Source organism: Fukomys damarensis, unplaced genomic scaffold, assembly GCF_012274545.1.
Source record: "Fukomys damarensis isolate Sample0158 unplaced genomic scaffold, DMR_v1.0_HiC HiC_scaffold_17, whole genome shotgun sequence".
Taxonomy (NCBI): Eukaryota; Metazoa; Chordata; class Mammalia; order Rodentia; family Bathyergidae; genus Fukomys; species Fukomys damarensis.
Window position 1 is genome coordinate 7,108,731 of NW_022900929.1, and position 18,667 is coordinate 7,127,397.

The window sequence follows — 18,667 nt, forward strand, 5'->3', positions numbered from 1 at the left end:
TTTGCCTCTAAGTTTTCTGACTCCTTCCTGACCCACTCCTGTGCTAGCAGCTGAGTCTTTGTTTGTGTCCCCCAGCTGCAGCCTGTGCCTACTTGGCCTTGCGATGGTCACATCTAGGGGTGTGCCTGTGGCGTGGTGATGCCTGTCCCAACACCAGGAGGAAGACAGGCAAGCCTGCTGTCAGCATCTCCTGCCCGCTCTGCCCCAGGAGCAGCCCTGCCCACTCACACTTCCCACAGCAACTGGGGAAGTGCCGGCCACCTGGGGTCACTGTCTTCCAGCTGTTGAGCCAGGAAGGAGTTGGCAGGGGCAAGAGACTTTCTGGGTGGGGCAGGAGAGGCCTCAGGGTCGGCCGGTCTGCCAAGGCTGATGGGGGACACTGGCCCTGTACTTAGTGTGTGCACAGCCCCAGTGACTGTGCACTGACAACTCTGTTTCTCAGATGGGGAAACTGAGGCTTGAGAGTGACTTGTCAGGGCGAGTAAGCAACACAGTTTCAATTTGAACACAGCTTCCTGGCCACAGAGCCTGTTAACAAACTCCTGGCCCCTTTGCACTGAGCTCCAAAAGCCCGTGGGTCCTGTCTCTCCTGCACCTTTTCTCTACCTTCTCAGACCCAGTTTCAGACTCACAGGACGTTTATCTGAAGCTGTTTGCAGGATAAGGTCCAAGGGCCAGGGAGGCGTTGGACCCCTCTGAGCCTTTCTGGGTTTGCATTCCAGCACCCTGGGGAGAGGCCTGGCGCCACAAGTCCCCGATTTGGTCTGCTGGAGAGTGACCATGGGTCCACTGAGCCACAGTGCACTGGGCATGCTGCTGTCCAGCACCTGTCAGCCCTTCCCTGTTCTCCAGCTTGCCATCAGGGCTTCATCACAGCCTCTGGCCCAGAGCCCTGGACTCTGTAGGGTATGCTGGTGGGCTGAGAACTGGGCCTTCAGCGGACAGAAACCAGCAGGTGGCTTCTGCACCCAGTGTGAAGATCTCTAGATTTTTCTAGAGAAGCTGCAAGTGTAGATTTTTTTTGTGGGGGGACTCTCTTAATTTTTTCTTTTGATTTTGTGTTTTACCTATTATTTTGAAAATATTTCAAGCAGAAGACTTTCAAAGAGAGTACAAGAAAGGCCTGTGGCCCTTCACCATAGCTGATGTTTGGTGATGTGGTTTTGTTTCTACTGCATTTGCTCTGAGGTTGTCTCTTAGGTCTAAGTTACTGTTACCTGGACCGTTGGGGTCATTTGGGAGTAAATGCTTCAGTGTCATGTCCTAAGACAAGGCACACGCAAGGGGAAATTGTCACACACAGGGAGTCTGACTGGATGTTCTCTGAGTCGTTTCCCCCACCACCTAGGTTCAGATTCTGTCCCAATTCTTTTTTTTTTTTTTTTTTTTTTTTTTTTTTTTTTTTTTTTTTTTTTTTGGTACTGAGGTTCAAACTCAGGACCTTGCACTGCAGAACCACTGAGCTAAATCCCTGCCCCCCCATTGTTTTTTTTTTTTCAGTACTGGGGATTGAACACAGGGCCTTGGATTGAGCTATATATCCTCAGCCATTTTAAACTTTATTATTACTACTATTTTTTGAGGCAGAGTCTCAATAAATCACTGAGTTGCTGGGCTCAAACGTGTTAGCCTTCCAGAGTATTGGGATTACAGGTGTGCGCCACCATACCAGTCTTGTCCTAATTCTGGAAGGGCTCACAGTCAGTGCTTTGCTCTTCCAGAGCTGCCTTGTACTGCTATCCCGGTGAGGATGGTGGCAGAGGGGTAACACAGGTTTTTGTGGATCACCTCAACTACACAGGAGCTAAGCACCGGCAGAAAGGGTGTGCACACTGCTGACTGTGTGTGGTCCCAAGGGCAGGGTCCCCGTGGGAGGAGGGGGCTCGGCATTTACTCGGGCTGGGCCCCTGGAGAAGCTGGGCCCCAGGGTTGTGTATGCTGTCCCTGTTCATGCCCCACCCCTCCACACGCACAGCGGTAGGGTCACAGTCCACACTGGGACACTCACCCCACTGTGCCATGCCACACACGCACCTGTCACTTCAGCAATGTGGCTCTGTTCTGGTTTTGCTGCAACTGACGAAGTGCTATAGAGAATGCTGCAGATAGTGTGACCAGTGATACTTGGGCCACTTGGGCCAGAAGGCACGAGAGGAGGGGAGGTGGCTTGTGTGGCTACTGAGGCACACACCACGGGGAGGACAGATCATGCCAGGACAGAGCTGGGGGAGTGGCACCCCCTTGACTTCCCTTGTGAGTGATCTCTGTTCACTGTGTCCATCTCTTTCCTGGCTGTGCTTCCTCCCCCAAGTCCCCAGCATTAACATGTGCACAGGCACATACAGACACATGCAAGGTCACACACGTGCGCCTCCCTGTCTGTCTTTCCCTGCTCAGGCCATGAGCTTCTTCTCATGGCCAGGGTAGACCAGAGATCCAGAGGCAATGAGGCGCTGTCAACTGTCCTTTGGGGAAGAATGGGAAGGAGGCCTTTGGGAAATGGCAGCAGAGTTTCTAAAGATAGAGACTGAGGAGTGTGTGGTGGGAAGGCAGCATGGTTAAGTAAGCCTTGTAAGTACTGCTGGGAAAACCCAACATCCACAGGCAGAAGAATGAAATCAGATCCTTGTCTTGGGTCTTACACTACCCTAAACATCAAATGGATTGAAGACAGGGTCAGAGCTGAGCTCCTTGAAAGAATCACAGGGAAAACTGCTTCACATTGCTTCTGGTCTGTGATGTTTGGCCATGACCCCAAAAGTGCAGGCAGGATCACCTGTTTCTGTCTGACTGATGATCACTTTGCCCCACTCTGTCCAAGGGGACAGGTTGCCACCCCATAGTAGGTTTTTCTTCCCAAATATAGAATCAATTTTCCCCCACAAGTTCTGCATCCTTTTAATGGGAGGAGACATTTGGGGCCAGTGGGTTCCCGTTGTGCAGTTTGCCAGTGCACCTGCATTTTCTGCTGGCAGACCTGTGTTTTTCTTTTAAGGGTAAACATTACGAATTCACATTGGTACTTCCCCACTCCAATTGAGTTCTTTGTTTTAAAACAACCTGGTTAATTTTATATCTTTATCTGTTTTCTCCCAGGCTGAAAATCCCAGTTCTAAATGACACTGACCAAAAAATTCTTTGCTTTATTCCTGAACACACACCACTTATCTTAAAATAACAATATCATTACTGCCACCTTCTCCCAACGGTTCTGTTGAGGTTTTTTTCCCAGCTGCTTTGTCCTTGGGTGATACCTGGTGTCAGGGCCACTTGGCCCAGCTGCTGCCGGCAAGCCACAGAAAATTCCTTTGTTGCTCTTGACTTTTGATGCGTTAGTATTACCTTTTAAATATAAATGTTGTTTTTATAATTACATAAACTATGGGCATAGTTCCAGAGCCATCTCCATGCACCCAGGTGTATTCAAAGTCTTTGTCCCAGGGCTGTGGTTACCTGAGCTCACCGCTCCTTCCTCCTTCCTCTTGCTCAGAGTTTGAGTGAGGAAAGGTGCGTGTAGGTTTGTATCTGCCCTTCTTCCTCATTACCCCACATGCTACACACTTCCCTCTTCCTTTTATTTAATGTCCTGGAGTTGCAGGGGCACCTGGGGAAATGACAGTGTTATGGGCTCTGAGAGTGTTCAGAGTTGAAGCAGAGGTGGTGGGAAGAGAAGACTTTGCTCCCTGCACTGTGGCACAGGTGTCTAGTGACTTCTCAGCCCATTTCTAGAGAAGGAAGCTGAGGCTTGCTCACGTCCCGCAGTGGCTAGGGATCAGGGCAGATCTAGAACATCTGCTTCCAAGCTGGACACGGCACTGTGCCCTGTGGGCTCAGAATGGCCGCTGGGTGCCAGCCATTGGGAGATCTGTGTTGGGATCTGTCTGTGGCTGGTTCTGGAGCACACAGCCCTGCCATGCCCTGGTCCATTGCAGGTGCAGGCTGGGATTGTGCTGCTCCATGGCCTGTGGAGGTGGGATTGGTGTTTTGGGGAGAAAGTCCGGCAAAGGACTCAGCTCTGTGTCTCTCAGTGAGAAGGAGCCATGTGAGTCCAGCTGTGCCCCTTGTCTCAGGAACATTACCGTGACATCTCACTGCAGAGTGCTGCTGTGTTCTGTGATCCTGGAGCCTTGTGTACTCAATAAACACCGGGATCCCCCATTCCCACAGAGAGGAGCATCTCCCCCAAATAATCAGCACCATAACCCACTGCAGTGGAATGGTGGCTCTGCTGCCCTTGGGAGCCCTGGGGGATGTGGAAAGGCCCCCAGGTGAAGCCAGCAGGTCAGGAGACCTGACTATCCCTTCCAGCAACCCTGACTTGAGGGGTAGCCAGTTCCTGCAGTGTTGCCTGATGTGAGGCCATTTAATGTGATGCTCTCTGGTTGGACAGCAGATTCTTGTGGCACACACGGATGTGACAGGGAAACAAGCAGACTCTTTGGTACCTGCTCCCCCCCGGCCTCTGTGGCTGCATGCATGGGTGTCGCTTGTGGGTCGTCTTGGGGGACACACCGCTTGCTCCACTCTCCCTGCGGCTTTAACTTCACGGTCCCTCTTGGAGGTCATGCCATGTCTGGACTGTGAGGGAGAAACCCCACCCCACCCACCATCTGTTCTTTCAGTGGCTGCGCAGGATTCCTGGGCAGGGGCAGGGGCTTGTTTGTCCCTGCAATGGCTTGTGGGTAGTGCTGTTGCTGTAACAAGAACGTGATCCAGGTCCACAGTTGGCACCTGTGATGGTCACGCCTTCTCCTCTGTGAGGCTCATGGGCAGAGCTGGAGGTGCCCAATATCAGGCTGTGGTTTGGCCACTGATCCTGGCTGGCCTGGCTGGGTGGCTTTGCGCCAGTGGCTGCCCAGCACTGGCAGTGGGCTACATACTTGAGGGAGTTGCTGTCTCTCCACACCTGGCCACAGTCACGTCCCATCTTGTGGGACCAGCAAGTCCCAGAAAGGTTGACTGGAGTAAGCTGTCAACACTGTGTGGAACCAGAAGCCAGGTGGCTTCTGGTTTTCTGTCCTCTCTTAAAAACTGGGGTCTTTTGCTGCTGCAGCCAACATTCCTCACAGCAGTGGCGTCTCTGCGGACGGGGTGGTACGTCTGTCCCCTGGCACCTGGGCCTGTGGGTGCTGCATCTGCACATTTTGACCCATCTGTCTCCCTGGTGCTATAGCACCTCCACCTCCAGTCTGGGTTCTCACGGTCCCAGGGCTGGGCCTTGTCCCTGGGCCATGGCAGTGAAGCTGGGAGGGTCTGGTTCTGGCTTCACACATCCAGCTATGGTGTTTTCACTCAGTTTGAAGGTTCTAGCAAAATAATAACAAAATCAAATGGATCTGAGTTTGCCATGGAACCCAGGGCAGTAGGCTAGAACAAGTGCCCCCATGCACAGGCCTCCAAAGCATACTGGCCAGGCATTCCTGCCAGGCTGGGTCCTAGAGTCTCATGCTCACCCCCAGGAGCCTCCTCTGGCTCTGCTCCCCCTCAACGCTGGGCCCTGACAGGTCTCCCCTGTAGTTAGAGGTAGTCCAGCCTGCTGCAGCTACTTCCTGTTGAAGCCATGGTCACTTCACCTGCCCCTGGTGTGTGCCACCTCAGAAGCCACCTGGGATGTGTCTTGTCCAGCCCCTGCTGTCCTCTGGGCTGAGCTTGCATCTAGAGCAGTGCGGGAAGCTATTGATTGGATTTGCAGCCATGGAGAGAGCACACACATGTAGCCCACAGAGCAGCAGCTGCTGCATTCCCAGCCCACGCACTTGGAGCTGGGTCTGGTGGCCATGGTGGCCCTCGTGACTAGATTCCTGCAGTGTTGCCAGGAACCTCTGGGTCTGGTCTACAGGGAATATCCCCCTGAGAGTGGTGCCAGCTGGGCTCAGAGTCTCTTGGGATCTCTGTCCTTCACCCCCGGATGGGCTGCACGTTGGGATCCTGGGTGGCACTCCCTTGTGGCTGGCATTCCTAAGGTCACACCTGCACCACAGTGACAGCACTCATAGCAGCTGGTGGCCTGGGGCTTCTAGGACAGGACCTTACATCCCTTTTGGCTTGACAACATGGGCATCTGTTCTGGGCTTGGGCACAGTAAGCCTAGGGCCTGGCAGTGGACCACTAGGGTCTCTGCAGGATGGTCACCATTGTACAACCACTATGAGATCCAGGGCCCTCGAACCTGACAGAGGGTGACCGAGGGATCTTGGAGAAGGTGAGGGCAAAATCTGGTCAGAGCATTGAAACAGACATGGGTACCGTGCTCTGCAAACCTCTGCCCAACCACATGAGGACTGTCTCGCTTTACCCACCCAGAGGGCAGGCGCGCTTTGCCCTAGTGGCCCTCTGCAGGTGGAAAGGCCAGGCCAGCCCAGGTCCTGCTGAGTTGGAGGTACTGCTAGTGGGTGTTCTCAGCTGAAGCAGCACCTGCGCTTGATCTTCCTGCTAGACACCTGCAGAGTGGGCCTGACAACTTCCTCCCCTAGGAACCATGGTGTCCTGGAAGCTCTTTGGGAGGTGACCCACCCTGACCTCTGTGGAGCCCTGTGGGCTGGTTGGCTGCAACCTCCTCCCTCGTGGCCACTTGGAGCCAGTGAGAGGGAATCATGAGGTTTCCAGTCCACTCAGCTGCAGTGTGCGTGACACTGGGGCTTCCTAAGCACCATCACTGCCTCTGGCCATGTGCCAGGGCCAGCTGCTCCCCCTGGGGTCTCCTGACCACCAGATCTGAGGAAGCTGCTCCAGGCTGACCCTGTTCGTGAAGCACCCTGGTCCCTTTTTATGTGGTCCTGCCAGGCGGGTGAAGACAAGAGATATTTTCTACCTTTGCTCCAACCTGAGGCCCAGAGTGTATTTGTTGAGTGAATGAATGATAGCTGGAAGGGCCCCACTCTTTGGCACCCACCCCTACTTTGCTGTGGACCGCATGGGGTGGTGACTGTGTGTGTCTGTTTCCCATCATCTCCGAGCCCAATATAGTGCCAGGCACACGGCCACCACTTGAAAATCCCATAAGGGCCACGTCAGGGCTGAGCAAGGCTCTGGTGTGGCAGGAGCTTGGATCCTCACAACTGTTGTGGCCATGCGTGGAGGTTGTTCACCCTCCCGTCACATCACAGCACCTGAGAAGGTGTGTATCTATGTGCGGGTTCTTTTCCTCTTTGTCTTGTTCTTTTTTCCTTCTCTTTCTTTCCCCCCTCCTTCCTCCTCCTCCTTTTTTTTTTTTTTTTGGCACTACTGGGGGTCAAATCCAGTACCTTTACACTGAGCTACATACCCAGTTCTTTTTTATTTTGAGGCAGGATCTCATTAAGTCTCTGAAGTGCTTGGGCTGGCCTCAAATGTTCCATTCTCCTGCCTCAGCCTCTAGGAGTGATGAGATTTTGGGCATATGCCACCATACCTGGCTCCAGTTGCTGAGTTTTGATCATGAGTGGTTGTTGTATTTTATTGAATGGTTTTTCTACACCTCCTGGTATGATTGTATGATTTTTTCTTGGCTTGTTGATGTGATGGGTTACACTGATTTTTTTTTTTTCTTTTTGGTACCGGGATCAAACTCTGGACCTTTTGAAGCACGTGGCGGCCCACTGAGCTAAATCCTTGGCCTACATTGATTTTTGTTTATTTATTTATTTGTTTGTTTTTTGGTACCGGGGATCAAACTCTGGACCTTGCGCTTGTGAGGCAGGTGGCGGCAGCACTGAGCTAAATCCCCTGCCTCCTACATTGATTTTTAAAATGTTATCAGACTTACACGAGGAGAATCAGTTCTATTGTCCACACTGTATATTCTTTCCGTACATTAGAGGATTCAATATGCTAGTATTTTGAAAAGTTTTACATCTATGCTAATGAGAGATACTGGTCTGTAATTTTCCTCTCTTGTAATGTCTTTACTTTTGGTGTGAATGCTGTCCTTGTAGAATAAGTTAGAAAGTGTTTCCTTTACCTCTGCTTTCTGGAAGTGATTGGGAAGAATTGGTATTATTTCTTGCTAAACGTCTGGTAGAATTCACCAGTGAACACATCCCTGCCTATTGCTTTCTGTTTTGGAAGGCTTAGTAATTATTCATTTTCTTTAAAAGAGACCTATTTAAGTTGTATCTTTTTGTGTGAATTTTGGTAGATTATTTTTAATAATTGATTCATTTTATCTAAGTTACCGAATGTGTGGGCATAAAGTTGTCCATAATATTCTTCTATCATTCTTTTAATGTCCAGGCATCTGTAGCGATGTCCCTCCTTTCATTTCTGATGTTAGAAATTCGTGTCTTTCCCCTTTATTTTCTCAGTTTGCCTGACTGGAGCTCATAGATTTTGTTGATTTTTTTTTTTCAAGGATCCTGCTGTAGTTTCATTGATTTCCTTCTATTTCTCTCTTTTCAATTCCATTGATTTCTGCTGTTACTTTTTGTTTGATTGTTTTGGGTTTGATTTACTCTTGATATGGTAGTTTCCCAAAGTGAAAACCTTTTTTGGAGACAGGCCTGAAGACCCTGCTTTGAGACAGACTTTCGCTATGTAGGTCAGGCTGGCTTTAATCTCACTGTGTAACCCATGCTGGCTTCAAACTCGTGGTGATCCTCCTGCTTCAGCCTCTCAAATGCTGAGATTATAGGCGTGTGTCACCTCACCTAGATTCCAAGGTGGAAATTTAAATTACTCACTTTAGATCTTAATTTCTAGTGTGTGTATTAGTGCTATAGATTTCCCTCTAAATATTGCCTGTGGTATAGCCCACACATTTTGATAGGATTGCATTTTCATTTCTATTTAGTTAAAATAATTTTTCAATTCCTCTGGAAACTTCTTCGACCTGTGTTGTATTTAGAAGTGTGTTGCTTCATGGTCAATTATCTTGGGATTTTTCTAGCTATCTTTCTGTTACTGATTTAATCTCCATCATGATCTGACAGCACACATTGTATGATTTATACTGTTTTCCATTTGCTCAGGTGTATTTTATGGTCCAGGGTGTGGTCTGTCTCGATGACTGTTTCAGGTGAGCTTCAGAAGAATGAGTATTCTGCTGTTGTTTGATGAAGTGTTCTATAAATGTCAACTCGCCCAGCTGATTGATGGTGCTGTTCAGGAAACCTCTGTCCTTGCCCATTTCCTCCTGGCTGGATCTGCACAGAGTGCCGAGGTTCTCAACTGTGGTGGGATATTTGTCCTTTGTTCCCTGAGTTCTATCAGATTTTACCTTGTAACCCTTTTTTTATTCCATAGACCAGTAAAAATGTCATCCATCTCCCTCCATGTGATGTGCAGCATGATTTTACAACATTCCCAATATCCATCCTGAACCTAATTACCAGGTCCCATTTCCACCACAATAAGCAGCACTATGATGAACAGCCCCGATGCTACCTTTTTTTTCTGAGACAGGAATGCTGAAGGGAAACTGGCTGTCACCAGCCATAGCCTATGTGTTGGGATTCAGAAGGCCAGGTGGGCCTGGTGTCTGCAGATGCCACGAGCACCCAGAGCTGGGCACTGTGGCTAGAGCAGTTGGCTGCTGACCTGATTGGGAGATGAGTGTGGCCAGAGATGCTTTCCATCCTCTGGCAGCAATCTGCGTGGGCACAATGCCTGCGCCTCCTTCTGGGATTCCACCTGTACGCCCCCCAACCTTGAACCCTGGGCTTTGTGTGCTTCTCTCCCCATTTCTGGGTGGATTCAAGCGGGCGGCCTTGTTTCCACCTCAGCTGACAGCTAGGACTGAGTTATGACTGTTTAGAGAGAAAATTTAGAAACTTGCAGTCAGCAGAGAAACAGAGTGAGCTTCACCCAAACAGTGCAAGGCCTTGCGTGAAAACCAGGGACATGGTGTCTGGGCCTTATTGCTCATGGGGACAGCGGGGTGACAGCACGGCACCCACACTCCAGGGGCTCACCCAGCACAGAGTCTGGACACTTCTTTCTTTAAATAGTACTGACCTAGAGGTGCAGGTTGGCCCTGGAGAGAAATCCTGTGCAGCTGGGGCCGGAGCTCTGGCCTCCAGAGCCAGCCTTTCTTGAAGAGGGCTCAGGTGTCAGCTTGCTGTCTCCCCTCTTTAGCACCATCTTAAAGCCTTGTACAAGACACATTAGTGTGCGCTTGCACATTTTCTGCATGAGGTGGGCTCCCTCTTTGTTTTTAAGATGCTGTTTCCACCTCTCAGAATTCCTTCTACTGCTTGATACACATGCAGTCTCTATCCCAAGTTTTCTGGGTGCATTTTCACTGTTTACTTCTTTTCCCTCAACAGCACCAACCAGGGTGCAAATACATGTTCTGGTTCTAATCCCCTCCTCATCCTTTTAAAGGCGTAAAATCTTCAAACTGAAAGGCTTTTAAAAGTAGATATTGAAATGTTTGAACTCTATTTGCTTTGTTATGGGAGCTGGTCCTGTTAATTTTCTCTACAGTCAGTGTCATGTGCTTTTTGCTTAAATGTCACAGAAAAATATTTTTTTTTTTTACTTTTTTGGTACCAGAGACAGTGCCACTGAGCTTAATTCCCCCCACCCCACCCCTGGCAGAAATTCTTCGGTTTTTTTTTTTTAATCTTCAAGGAGACATTTCTAAAATGCACAAGTACAATCGATGGAATGGGATGTGTTCAGAGACAACTGTGTGTGGCCCTCTCTCCTCACTGCTCCAGGCCTCTGGGGTCAGGAGCTGGCTTCAGATCCCCCTCCTCCCTCCTCTCCCCCTGGGGACGCCCAGCTCCCAGAACTTGCCAAACCTGTTTGCTTCATTAGGTTCCCTCCAGAGTGGGGGTAGGGAGTCTACCTGCGGGGCCACCCTGCTGAAGTTCTCAGATGAGTGGAAGGTGAAAAACCTAACACCCCCACCCTCGCTGCCCCAGGTCAGCATGGATCCGCCTTTGTACCCTTCCTCGGGATCCTTGGGAAACCTCTGGTGGTGTCCAGCGAGGCTGGGGTTTCGGAAGTGTTAAAGTCCTCTGATACTCAGTCCCCTGGGTCCTTCTGTGCACAATCAGGAGTTGTACCAGACGTACCAGCAAGGTCGCCCACTCCTGCCACAGGGTTGCCCACCTCTTGGTCTGCAAATCCAGACTCTGGGCGGGGGCAGGATGAAGTGGGAGCCACAGGCCTTGGGATGGGGCAGACCAAGAGCCTCATGCTCCTGCGGGATGGGAGAGAGGGCTGAATTCTTGCTTTGTGAGACTCAAGTCCCCATGTGGCTGGAGCATCCATTTGATTTCAAAGAAAAGCCAAAGGTTTGATTTTTATGAATACTGTAAATGTTGGGAGCTAGTTTTCAAAGTGGCACCGACATTGGCTTCAGGCCTCAGAAAGCCTGAAGAGGTAAATAAGCACTGAGTTGAAATGAAATGTAACCAAAGACTTGGAGGCCTGGCCCTGAGAGTCTCACCAGAGGTCTCAGACTTCCTCTCCGCTCCACCGAAACAGAACACAAGAGGAAGCTGCCAGCCTGTTGTGCGAAACCAGTGTGCTCTTAGCCAGTGTGCTCTTGATTCCAAACTCAAGAAAGACATCCAAGCAGAGAAAATTATAGGCCCTAATTCATTATGAATGTAGACACAGAACTCTTAAAAAGCCAAAGAAATCCAGCAGTGTGTAGGAAAGAAAAATCACACTGTATTCAGATAGTTTCCCAAGGGTGCAAGGATAGTTCAACCTTGGAATACCCCTTCCCTGTAACTAACTCCCCACCTCACATTGCAGGGCAAAAGTCAGTCACATAAAGTATGGCAAAGATGTTAAGATTTTGGACAAAGCTCCACAAATATTTAGTATAAAAATTCTCAGCAAAATAAGAATGGAAGAAAAACCTCTTTTCATTTAGTAATTTAATAATGCTCACGCATACCCAAGACAGCAAATATCCTACTAGGAGGTCTGGGGGAGTGGGAGTGTTAAATTCCTCTGAGACTCAGTCCCCTGGGTCCTTCTGTGTACAGCCTTTAAGGGGGAAGACAGACAGTGTTCATCTTTGTCAACCCACACAGAATCAACAGAAGAACTCTCAGAATTATGAAGTAACTGAGCAGGGTTGATGCAAGCTCAATTTACAGAAAGCAGGATTAGGAAGCCCCAGGGGTTTAAACACATGTAGTTTTTATTTGTCAGTTCAAAAGCAATTAATTTTAACAATACAGACTCCTTCCCATGACAATCAAGATGATATTAAATTTCTCTCAATGGGGAGAAAGCAGCAGCAGAGGTTGGGTAGGGGTGTAAGCCTGGTGGGGGCACCAGGAAGTAACCTGGTAGGAACAGGAATTTGATTTTAGGAGACAGCAACCCCCAAAGCAGTCACTACTGAAAAGTGGAGTTTACTAATAAAGATCACAACAGGCTTGAAGGAGAAAGTGTGAACGCTGCATGGGGGACGGGAATAAAAGGAGAGGTGGCTGTGAGTTTGGGTGGAGAGAGACTGTGCAGTGAGGCCAGCACTCTCCCAGTCTGCATGTTCAAAGCCACCTGGGCCATGTGGCAGCTGGAGTATGAGAGGCAGTAAATGTGTTCCAGGATGGAAATGGGAAGAATGCAGTTTGCAAATAGCTGACTCTTCCTTGAAACAGGAGAGGGGCTCACCCTGCCCCACTCTAGAGGGACCAGGAGGCTGTGGTAATGATGGAGCCAGCAGCGACGGCAGGGGACAGGACACAAGGAGCTAGATGCAGGTATACATGGTGGCTGAACACTGAGTAGACAGGGCAGCTCCATGGGATGGTCAGAGCAAGGACTCTGGAGCCAGGCCTCCTGGTGTTGCATCTGAGCTGCCTGCCTGCCAGCCATGTGACCTCAGCCTCTCTGTGCCTCTGTTCTCCTCTCACCTGCAAAGGAGAATCATGGGAACAATAAATACCGAAAGAGCATTGTGAGAGTAGCAACTACATATGAAACGCTATATCTGTTTCCTAGGGCAACTGTAACAAAATGCCACTAACTGGATGGCCTTAACAGAAATTTACCCAAAGTCCAAGGACAGGATGGCAGTAGGATGATCCCTCCTCCTAGGACTGTGAGGATTTGTCCCCACCCCCTTTCCTTGGTGTGCAGGCAGCATCTTCTCTTATGTCTCTTAACATCTCTGTGTGCGTCTGTCTTTTCGCACAGCGTTCTCCTGGGTGTATCTGTGTTCAAAGTCCTCCTCTTCAGGACACAGATCGTCTTGAATTAGGCCCCTCCTCCTCCCACTGTGAGCTCATCTTAGCCAATTACATCGGCACGATCCTATTTCTCAATACAAGGCCCTGGGGGTTAGGACCCCAACATCTGGACTTTTGGGGGATGTGTGAGCCTCCATAACCCTCCTGGGTCTGCCTGGCACATGTGGAGCAATTTGTAGATCTTCAAGGTGACATTAACTCTTGAGGGCACCAAAATCTGAGCCCCCGTGGAGTTGACTGAAGACTCAGAAGTAGACATAAAAATGATGCATTTGGCTGAATGCAATTGCTGTAGACTGGGTTGTGGTCCCCTCATATCCAAATTCTGAATCACTGACTGCCTCTGTGACAGTATTTGCACATGAGGCCTTTGGGAGGACGTGAGAGTGGGGATCCTATGACAGGGCTAGTGCCCTTATAAGGGCATGCCAGGACCAAGCTCCTGCTATGGACACAGCTAGGTGGGGTCACCACCAGCTGGGAAGTGGCCCTCATGGAGCCAAACCTGCTGACCTTCCTCTTGCTCCTCTGGTCTCCGGGACCATGAGAAATAAGTGTGGTTTAAGCTGCCTGGTCTCTGGTGCTTGGTCATAGCGGCCTAGGCTGATTAGTTTTGGGTGACTTTGTGGTGAGGAAATAGGTTCCTGCTGAACCCACAAGGCACAGACCCTAAATTGGGAAAGATACTGCCCAGAATGAAAGATATCTGCTTAGCAAAGGGCGTTGTGGGAATGTGACCAGGAGACCAATTGTAGGAAATATTTGGAAAATGTAAAACTGACAAGGAATTCCTGTAACTCAGCAGGAAAAATGATACCAGCCAGCTTTTGAGGGCGTCAAAGGATGCAAACAGGAAACTGGCAGGAGAGGAGCAGTGGACAGGCCCTTGCAGAGAAGCCTAGCGCTTGGAGATAAGGGACATGAGATGAGAACAGAATAGAGCTCTCAGCTGCAGCCCAGGTCTCTGTGCTGGCACCTGAGAAAAACAAATTAAAAGAAGTTTTATTTGAGCTCATGACTTCAGAGGTTTCAGTCCATGGTCAGCTAGATCCTTTGCTGAAATGTGATGGTGGAAGCATGCGGCAGAGGCTGCTCACCTTGTGTAGCCAGGAAGGAGAGAGCAAGAGCCCGAGAGAAGGGGCTGGGAGCAGACAGAGGTCCCATGTTGCATCCCCATGATCCATTGCCTTCTGTCAGACGCCATGTCTTCAGTTCCCATCACCTCCCAGTAATGGCGCTTTGATCTCATCCATGGATTGAATCCCCTTGGTGAAGTTAGAACCTTCATCATCACTTCCCCAAAAGCTCATCTGCTGGTGACAAAGGCTTTAGCTCATGAATTTAGCTCGCAGTCCAAGATTTTAAAAGAAAACATACAAACAAAAGGAGCTACTACAAAGATCCTAATACAGTCACCTGTGAAAAGTCAAGGGAGGAGTAGGTGAATAAATGTATAAGTAAAACAAGAATAGTCAGTGAAGCACTGTGAGCCGAGGACTTACCTCTTCGCTGGAAAGGGCACCCCACAAGTGTGGGCATGACCAGATGCACAGTCTGTAGCTCTGTTGGGAATAGTGGAGACATAGTATGTACCCCATGGAGTGCTGAATGGCCCAGTGTGCAGAAGGGTGATCTGCAGTGAGGTCCCTTGGCCAGACTCTGCCTCCTTCTGCCTTCACTCTGGGTACCCTATCCACAGTGGTCTGAATGCCCTGTCTGGGGGTGGAGAGGGAGACCCCTCAACAGAGCCTGTTGCCTGGCTTCAGTTACCCCCCAGAGCTTTTCAAGCTTCAGTTTGCCTGTATGTAAGGTGGAAACAGAGGTGGGCCTCGTGAAGTTGAGTAAGTGAGTGTTATGGGGCCTTAAGTGGTGGGCACCAGGCCCAGGTGGACTCAGATGGGCAGCTGCCTTTTGAGTGGAGACCTACTTCTGGAGACCTGGCTTTGCCAACAGACCTTCCAAAGGCCTGACCAGTGGTGCCCCATAGTTTTGAGCTGGCCATGAAGAACAAGGACTCAGTTTGGTGTGTACTGTTGGGTGTTTTGTCTGTGGAGAGAAGTTTCACAGAGAGCAGCCTGGGCCTTTCTTTCCATGGCTCTCAAAGCCCTGAGCTCATGTCCTTCTGCCCTCACTGGGCACAGAGGCTGCAATTATCAGGAGCAGCGCCCCTTCTCGAGTTCCTAGCCCCATCCCAGGCTGCTGGGAGTGTCATACCTCTTCCCCATGGGCCCGTGGGCTTGTGTTCGGATTCTACTGGCTTGGTTGCTGCCATTGTGCTACCCCTACGGAGATGTCATACTCCTGACATCCTGGGCCTGTATGAAGATTGAGGGAAGGTCTGTGAAGCGTGGAGCAGGTAGGGAGGGGTTGTGGGAACATCCTCAGGCAAAATTCCTGTGGGACCTGTGCTTCTTGGGGCCAGGAGCCCCATCTGTTAGGGAAAAAGGAAGTGGGCATCTGTGAGAAGACAGGAGTTGATCACCTTGTGAGCCATGTGGCCAGGCCCTCTGGGGGAGGCTGGCCTATTCTGTGTAATGGAGCATATTCATCTCTCACAGATCGAATTGCTTTGCCAAACTGCTCACTTCTAGCAATTTTGAGGAGATAGGCAATGTGGCTTAGCATATGTAATTGTTGGAGGTGTATTTGGCATGTTGGACTAGTTTGAAAGTGTATTTGGCTGTGAATAAGTTGTTGGTTTCCATCCTGGATGCATCCACTGGGCTTGGAGTCTGTACCACACTCAGATAGGCACGTTATAACATTTTCAAGTCCAGATTTTGCCTTTTTTGGATGCTTCAAAAATGTTAAGAGCTTCAAGTCTGCCTTAAAGGAGAGTTGTGGCATTTCCTCAGTGAGCAGCTGCAGCTTTTTGAAAATACATAGATACATAAATTAACTAAAGACTATAGAAAGTATAAGCACATATATAATCAGACAAAAGAAGATACAAAGGACACACCAGGGACTAGAACTCAGAAGCATTTCTTGACTAGAGAGAAAACAGCCACTATTTTAAGAATGAGATATTTTTCTGGAAGTCAGTGCCATCTGGATCTTTTATTTTGTGTTTGCCTGACTGGTGGCCTTGCACATTCGGCAGTAGGGGAACCCCATGAGCTTTCAAGGCTCACCTCAATTTACCAGTCCCGTGGTCCCCAAGCCTTGGTCAAGGCAGGGCAGGAGGGGCTGCCCCTGTGGCTTCACTGAGCCTTGCCTATCCTGCCTGGGTCTCTGGTACACTGTCCTTTGCATCCTGGCTCTGCAGCTTCTCCTCTGGGGACTCAAGGGCCAAGGGGTGTTCTCCGAAGGTGGTCACTGGTTTTCAGGGAATGGCACCAATGTGTCTGCCTGCCCATCTTCTGGTGGAATGGGGGATGGGGACGGGGCACTCTCCATTTTCAAAGCACTTCTGCTGGCTCCGGCCTACTCTGGGTCCTCCTGGCTTCCCTGGGCATCGTTTGCATGGCCCATTTCACATCTACATCTAGGAAATTAGATGGTCAGGCTGCCCAGTTAGCCTCAGTGGCTCGTAAAGTCTGTGTGTTCCAGAGCATCGACTTCCTCTGCAGAGCCACTGAGCTCGCCTCTCATTTCTGCATCAAGAGCCAGGATGCTCTTGGACTAGAAATGTTTTCTCTGAAAGAAAAAAAAATCAATGCAAAAACCACTCTATCAGGCTTGGTGGCCGTCTCTAGTGGAATTATATCTACTGACAGCGGAAATGTTCACACTCTGTAGTGACTCTTCTAACTGGAATCCAAAACAGTGTGTCTAGTGTGATCCCATTTTCATAAAAAGTCAGGAGAAAATTGTATCTGTGCAGAGATAGAGCTCACAGTGGGAACCTGGACAGGAGGTTAGAAAGGGATTTAATATTCCTCTTTTATGTAATTTTCTCATTTCCCCTCATTTATGTGAATAGATTTCAATAGGACATGGGTGGTGAGTGGATGGCAGGAGGTCTTAACAGGTGCTACCTGTAGTCCCTAATCTGGTACACTTTGCTTTTCAGTGACATATTTGATGCCATGTTCCCTGTCACTCACATTGCCGGGGAGACTGTCATACAGCAAGGTAAGTTCTGCTGTCTCTGACACAGCCCTGGGGGAAATGGATCCTGTGCTTTAGATTTTAGTTTAAGACACACTGTAGTCCTCCAGAAAATTCACTAACAAAATTCAGGAAACAAAAAAAAACTGAAGTTAACCTAATATATTTCCATAATCTTGTCATTAGAAAAAATGAATCTAGGCATAGTAGTGCATGCTTGTAAATCGTAGCAGGAGGTTGAGGCACGAGGATTTTTTTGTACACACACACACACACACACACACACACACACACACACACACACACACACACACACACACACACACACACACACACACACACACACACACACACACACACAGGTCCTGGGAATTTCTTGGCAACCGGCTATAATGTAGACAATGTTGCAAATGTTCTTTGGAAGAAAAACATAACAAAACACGGTAACCCCTGTGTCCAACAGGCAGTTTTATCTCATATCTCCTGTCTTCTTTTGCAGGGAATGAAGGAGATAATTTCTACGTAATTGACCAAGGAGAAGTGGATGTGAGTATAGACTACTGGTTTTGGAAATTAGCACCTCCCTCTTTATCCATTGTGAAGACCAGGTCACTGCAGACCTGAGTTGGAAGGCATTTCTTTCTGGCTGACATATTCCTCAAGTTCATTTATTTATTTGCAGTGCTGGGGGAAGAACTCAGGGCCTTGAGCACACCAGGCAATTGCTCTACCACAAAGCAACACCCCACCCTATTAAATGAAAAATGATACATTTCTTTTAAACGGTCTTGGTAAGAAAATACCAAACACACAGGTGGTGGGAGAGCTGTTGGCCAGGTGCGGGTTGCAGCCTCAGCCTTTGTCTCCCTCAGACAGTTGGGAGGGTCTGACTCTATCCAGATCGGTGGCCCTTGCTGGCGCCAGTTTTCCAGTGGACATCAGCATTTCTTACAGTGAGCTGGGAGCTGTGCATGTGTAGACCCTAGAGGTACTGCCTGGAGTTGGGTCCTCTGTGCCCCATGCTGCCTTGTCTCAAATGTCCACGCTATACGGTGAGCTTCAGGGTCACCATTTTCCAACTCTCACTGGCCAGCAGTGGAGGCCCCTGCTTTTTTTTTTTTTTTTTGCAATCCTGAGGATTGAACCCAGGGTCTTCACACTGAGCTATTCCCCCAGCCCTTTATTTTTAATTTTTTACTTTGAGACAGGGTTCTCTCTATATTGCTGTGGTGCCCAGGCTGCGCTGGAACTTTTGATCCTCCTGCCTCAGCCTCCTGGATGACTGGAAATACAGATGTGTGCCATCATGCCTATAGGCCCATACTTTTATGGAGCTGCCTTGACTATTCTGTTAGATGTGTCCACTTCTCAGAGGCCTCACCTTGGATACTCAGCTAGGTCTTCCCTACCCACCTGCCTCCTTCTGCCTCCTGGGCTGCCATAACCTGAGCCCTAGGTTTCCTGGCTTGAAACGT

The 18,667-nt window shown here is 49.4% G+C and overlaps 1 protein-coding gene across 1 annotated transcript in view; it reads left to right on the forward strand.

Moving 5' to 3' along the window:
* Prkar1b (protein kinase cAMP-dependent type I regulatory subunit beta) overlaps positions 1 to 18,667 on the forward strand; it is a 94,687-nt gene that overhangs the window by 47,449 nt on the left and 28,571 nt on the right. The window contains exons 4-5 of the mRNA XM_010635449.3: positions 17,155 to 17,216; positions 17,692 to 17,738. Of these exons, the coding sequence (XP_010633751.1) occupies positions 17,155 to 17,216; positions 17,692 to 17,738 (109 nt within the window). The remainder of the gene's footprint in view (positions 1 to 17,154; positions 17,217 to 17,691; positions 17,739 to 18,667) is intronic.